Genomic DNA, 5,919 nt, shown 5'->3' on the forward strand with positions numbered 1-5,919 from the left:
CCAGGAGGCTGCAGTGATGGGGGCTCCTTGGCCTGTCCTCCACATGACCCCCATGTAGAAGGCCCTTCTAGTGCATGTCAGTGTAATCCGTGTAGGGATGGGGCAGGAAACTCACTGAGCTCACTCTTTCCTGCTCTGGAGAATGGAATACAACAGGACCGAGGGGATGGACAGGAGTTCGGGAGGGACCAGGCTCCAAACCCATCCACAGGGGAGCGACCAGCCCAGCCCAGCCGGGGCCTCAACTTGGCTCCTCCTCCTCCACAGCCTCCAGGCGGGGGCACCTCTTGCCCTTCATCTTTCTCCTCCTTCCATCCTCTCATTTCTTCACACCAAGTTGGTCTCTGTTGAGCATTCTGGGGTTTGAAAGGATTAGGATTTTGCCTCCTTAGTGTCCAGAGATCCTGCTATCAGAGCTGGTCATCCCATTCACTGAGTTTCAAACATGTCTTACATGGGATTCTTCCTGAAGAGAAAAATGCTTAGCTACAGACTTGAAATTAGATTAAAGGGGCATGGTGGCACAGACCTGTAATTCCAGAACTTGGGAGCCTGAGTCAAGATGGCTGCGAGTTCAAAACCAGCCTGGGCTATAAAGAGTTTAAGCCCAGGCTGAGCTACATAGCGAGACCCTGTCTCAAAAAAGGAGGGGCCGGGGATTTAGCTCAGGGGTTCCACTACCTGGTCCCGAGTAGAGAGGAAGAAAGGGAGGGAGGGAGGGAGAGAGAGGAAGGAAAGGTAAACTCTCAGCAGGGCATGGTGGCTCATGCCTGCAATCCCAGCACACAGGAGGGTAAGTCAGGGGGATCACTGTGAGCTCAAGGCCACATAGCAAGGCTACGTAGCAAGACCCTATCGCAAAAAAAAAAAAAAAAAAAAAAAAAAAAAAAAAAAAAAAAAAAAAAAAGAATAAAGTGTCTCTGAGCCTTTCTCTTCTTATTCCTTTACTGACTCCTACTGAGAATCTCTATAAAAGCCATAGTTTGAAATTAGGAGTGTAGCTCTGTGGTTGAATGCATGCTTAGCATGTGTAAGGCCCTGGGTTTGATCCTCAGCACCACAAGAAAGAACAAAAAGAAGGAAGGGAGGGAGGGAGAAAGGGTAGGGACAGGAAAGGGGATGGGAAAGGCAGGGGAGGGGAAGGGATGGGAGGTAGAGGGGGAAGGAAACGGAAAGGAAACAAAGGAAAAAACCTAGCTTGAAAGCTCATGGATTTAGCCAGGCATGGTGGCGAACACCTATAATCCCACCACTTGGGAAAGTTGAAGCAAGAGGATCACCGTAAGTTCGAAGCTAGCTTGGGCTACAAAATGAGTTCAAGGCAAGCCTGAATTACACAGTGAGATCCTGTCTCAAAAAACAAAAAGGAAAAATAGAGATAGAGACACAGACAGAATATGGATTCATCCAACCCCCGTGGGATCTGAGTCTCCTCCATCGTATCCCCACAAATGTGCAACAACTCTTAAAGGCTGTAGTCACCTCACCACAATCTAAAGCGCCACTCCAACTTTGGGGTTAGGGCACTGCCTGTTAAAATGCAAATGCCCCCAGAGCAGAGTGACATTATTCTGTCAGGGCTAGAGTATGAATCAGTCAATCTTATCCCATTCCTCAGAGTCCAAGTTGAAGGAGATGCTTAAAAGGAACCCAGGGAGTTTCGGAGCAGGCGGCAGATGTGGGGAGGGGAGGGGCCAGCAAGAGTAGGACGACGGGTAACTTAGGGTCACCAAGACTGCCTGAGCCATCTGCAATCCGGGAGTGCACTGGCCAGAGGCAAGTGCCACCCATCCCCCACCCTCTTGAACCACAACCTCGTGCACACGTGACCAGGGAAGTGAGACCCACTCCAACCAGCCTGGTGTCAGCAGAGCCAAGGAGCCAGCCTGGCGCCAAGACACCCTTACCAAGACTGTGACCCAGGCTCTGAGGACAGCCAGGGCTCCTGACACCACGCCCCCACTCCCTCTCCAAAAGACACACGCCACACAGGCAGGTGAGTGGGGAAGCCGATAGCCCTTGGTTTTTATACAGTTTTTTTTTTATTTCACATGGGCAGTAAAGGATGGACCGCTCCATCCTTGCTCCCCTTGCATTGAATGTGCCGTGGGTTGTAAGACCCCAGAGTGTCATTTGGACCCCCTCCTCTTGCTCCCAGTGCAGAAGGGGCAGGGAGGAAAGCGCTGAGAATGGGTGTGGGGGACCCTAGCTCTGAGCAGGGCTCAGCACCCCACAGCAGCTCCCTGAGGCCCTCTCCTTATGAGACAGTTACAGACAGCAGGACAGAGACATATGGCAGAGAAACACAGACAGGCAGGGAGACAGACCACACACACACACACACACACACACACACACACGCACACGCACACGCACACAGACTGGCCCTCCTTTGGCATGGTTCACCCTAACCCTGGGAACAGGGTCTAAGAGTGGTCATATGAATCCTGAAATCTGGGTTGGCCTGTGAGAGACACAGGGCCAACTGAAGCCTTGGTATACACAAGCTCTCTGGCCAAGGAAGTTCCCTCTCCTGCCACCCCAAACAGACACCCCTTCTCTTTGCATTAACCACTTAAGGATTGTTCAAGTAATAAGGACAGATATACGGAAAGGAATTCCGCCCTCATCCAATCTTCCCTACTGAGGGCCAAGGAAAAGTCCTTCGAGCCCTGGCCGGGGGTCCTCTCAGCACAGATGTCTCTCCTCTTTCCTGCAACTCGTTACAGGAGCAAGGGTGGGAATGGATAAGCCCAGCACTGCTTTGGTCCTAGGCGTAAGAGATGCAACCACACTTCCACCTGGCAGGGAAGAAGGCCAGCACCATCATCCCGGGGGCGGATCGGACAGTCCCAAAGGAGTAGAGGTGGGAGAGGTCTCCCTCTGCCTCCACCTGGGGGCAGGCAGCAGCCTGCCTCAGCTTGAAGTGTCATCCTTCTGCTCATCCCCTCCAGTTCAGTACCTGCTGCCCCGGGCTGCCCTACAGCCATCCTGGCGCAGCTCCTCCTACAGGAGGTTCCCAGGGTCTGCACCACAACCCCAAGAGAGATGAACACGCAGACCCTGGCCCCTCAGTCTGCTTTGCTCGGTCCATAGTCTGCCACAGGCTCCCGGCTCCCGACAGCCGACAGGGCGATGAGCATCTGTGCGGCGTAGTAGGTGGACATGACGAGTGCCCGAGAGTAGGGCACAGGAAAGCAGAACTTGTGGAGCCCGATGGTCAGGTCTGAGATGATGAAGAGCACTGCGCCACTGCCAGCGGCCAGCTCCGTCCAGCGCCAGGCTGCCCCGATCAGCCGCAGCCCTGCCATAGCTCGCCAGCCCATGAAGCTGATGATGGCCACATAGACTCCCACCAGGTAGGTGAAGGCTCCTGAGAGGCCAGGGTAGAGGAGGGCATAGCACAGGCCTGACAGCACTCCCATCACCAGACCCGTCCGGAGAGCCAAAGGCCGCATGCCAAAGGCCGAGGCGTAGAGCACGTGGGTCACAGCAAACATCAGCATACCTGGCAGTGAGAGGGGATACCGGATGCTGAAGGCGGTGACTAGGAGTATTTGGGGGTGGGGATAACCCAGCAGCTTTGCATTAGAAGTCACAGGGGTGGGATGATCCACAAAGTAAAGATCACCCCCGTACACACATACACTGTCCTAAACTGATCATTAGATCACCAGCGCCCACCTACAGAGGGTCCCATCATCCCTGGCCTGGGAACACCTCAAACTTCCTGTTCAAAAGTTCCATTGTCCAAATCTGTGGCTCCCTCAGGACTCTTTCCCCCAGCCTCAAACCCCTTGAGGGCAGCTATGGTGACCACTGACCATGCACGAAGTAGCCCTGGTCCTGCCAGATGAGGAAGGCATCACCTAGGGCAGAGAAGATGAGCCCCACAAAGATACGGGTGGCGCTGGAGTGGGCCTGCAGGAATCCAAGGCCATGCGCCAGCAGGAAGAGCCACAGGCAGAAGATGGGCAGGCACTTGATGAGGGCGCTGACCCATGAGGGGCTGGAGGTGGGCAGCCAGAGCACAAAATACACGCAGGTGGCCTTGAAGAATGGCACCAGTTTGGGCCCCTCACTCTTCACCTGGAAGACATAGGACAAGGGTAGCACTGAGATCTTGGAAGCTCAGAAGCCCACTGTGGGGCTTAGAGCCAGCACCTTCAACCCCACCACCTACCCCCAAACAGGGAGGACAGAGCCACCCAGACCGACCTTCTCCAACCCGCAGGAGTGAGTGAGCAAAGCCATTGTCCGCACCCTTAAGCCCTATTCCTTGGGAGAGGGAGGCTCCAGTATCCTGGTTACTCTTGTCCATGGGGCCGGGCAGCTCACAGTCCTGAGCATACTGTCCCCTTCTTCCCTCAATGCTCTTCCCTTCCCTGGTCCCTCTCTCAGCCTCCATAGCACCTCCTTGGCCCCCTCCCTATCATCATCAGCCCCCAGTTGTGTGAACCGGAGTGAAATCAGTGCAAAAGCACAGAGACCAGCCAGCTCATGATCCTCAGCAGTGGCCAGGACACAAGTTTAGGGCCTTGGCAACACCAGGTGAGTGCCAGGAATGTGGGAGGGCGGGAGATGGCAACCACCTCCCCCTCAGGCTCTGTCCTCCTCAGCCTCCATTCCACCTGCCCTAGACCAAAGGTGGCACCAGAGGAGGAGGAGGGTGGCTAGGGAGAGAATGCTGGGTAGAGAGAAAACCATGAGTTGAGAGTAAGGAAACTGCCCGGAAACATGAGAGATGGCAGGGATTGGGGGAAGGGGCGTGTGTGCGTGTGGTTTCCCAGGGAAACAAGAGCAAATGGAGGGAGGGGAGAAAGGCAGGAAGGGAGTGAGGGAGGGCTTCTTTTCCCAGCTTCTGATCTGAGGCCAGCAGACAGCTTGGGAGGAGACCGAACTGAGAGAGGGAAGTTGGAGCAGCTGACTTGGTCTCAGCCGGATTAGGGGGAGGGTGGCTGAAGAAAGGTTGCACCCAAGGCCACTGCAAGCATAGTCCAAGCTGGGGGAGGGACGGCTGCAGAGATTCTGAATACGGGATCCCCTGAAGCGCCTTTCCTTGGGTAGCTGGGGTCCTGAATACCCACACTCTGCCTTAAGTTATTTTTCTCTGCTAAAGTGTCTCTGGCTGATCAAGCACAGGGTTCGGGGGGGAAAAAGTGATTCCCGGACCATCAAATACTGATAAGACAGACCGTGATGGAGAGAGCAGCCTGCTCTTGGAAGAGCAGGGAGTAGAGATGACTTCTCCATCATAAAGAACACCACGACCACCATCCCATCGAGGTGGTCAGGGTGAGGGTAAAGCAGAGGCGGAGACAGGAGGAGATGCCTCCTCCCAGCCCTGGCAAGCATCAGTGGTCCTCTCCCTCCTCTACCCCAACCCCATATTTCTGCCAGAAACTGGCAGTGGTCAGGGAGACCAAGACAGCCGTAGAGAGTCCAGCGCTAGAAAAAGAAGGGTAGGAAGACGAGCCAAAGGCTGGAGTTGAAAAAGCCTGATAAGGAGGCTAAGTCAATAATGACCCACCTTCCCCCCGCGCCTAACAGTGCAGCGTAGACTCGGTGCGTCCATCCTTCGCCTTGTTTACAGGCGAGGAAAAGGAGGAAAGCAACTTGGATTCCCAGGAAGTCCCCGCTACACTCCTGCCCCCTCCACGACCCCCCATGATCGGCTGCCGTAGCCCCGGGCCGCGACCCCGCGGACCCGCGCCAAGCACACATGCACGCACGCACACGCACACACACACACACACACACACACACGGATCAACAAAGTCACGCTTCCTAGTCACGTGCCCGGTGTTTTCCTCCCTCCCGCGGGCGCGCGAGGAGAAGCCCGCTTGCTCGCTCGCTCACTCACCACAGTGACCGGGGACACCATGACGGCGGCGGCGGCGGGGGACACCCGCTCCCGGC

At 55.4% G+C, this 5,919-nt stretch overlaps 1 protein-coding gene across 1 annotated transcript; it reads right to left on the reverse strand.

The window, feature by feature from the left end:
* Positions 1–1,342: 1,342 nt before the first annotated feature.
* Tmem86a (transmembrane protein 86A) lies at positions 1,343–5,913 on the reverse strand. The gene is made up of 3 exons (XM_010615120.2): positions 5,864–5,913; positions 3,825–4,089; positions 1,343–3,508 (listed from the first exon to the last, which is right to left on the reverse strand). The coding sequence occupies exons 1-3, from the start codon at positions 5,882–5,884 to the stop codon at positions 3,072–3,074; spliced, it is 723 nt and encodes a 240-aa protein (XP_010613422.1). The 5' UTR covers positions 5,885–5,913; the 3' UTR covers positions 1,343–3,071.
* Positions 5,914–5,919: the final 6 nt, after the last annotated feature.

The sequence above is a fragment of the Fukomys damarensis genome, unplaced genomic scaffold (assembly GCF_012274545.1).
Source record: "Fukomys damarensis isolate Sample0158 unplaced genomic scaffold, DMR_v1.0_HiC HiC_scaffold_16, whole genome shotgun sequence".
NCBI classification, from domain to species: domain Eukaryota; kingdom Metazoa; phylum Chordata; class Mammalia; order Rodentia; family Bathyergidae; genus Fukomys; species Fukomys damarensis.

Excerpts from the sequence above, each read along its gene's own strand:
- Tmem86a (XM_010615120.2), bottom strand. The coding sequence starts at position 5,884 with ATGGTGTCCCCGGTCACTGTG. Across the intron at positions 4,090-5,863 it reads TGGTGTCCCCGGTCACTGTG|GTGAAGAGTGAGGGGCCCAA; the intron begins GTGAGTGAGCGA and ends TATGTCTTCCAG. Across the intron at positions 3,509-3,824 it reads CCAGGGCTACTTCGTGCATG|GTATGCTGATGTTTGCTGTG; the intron begins GTCAGTGGTCAC and ends TCTCACTGCCAG.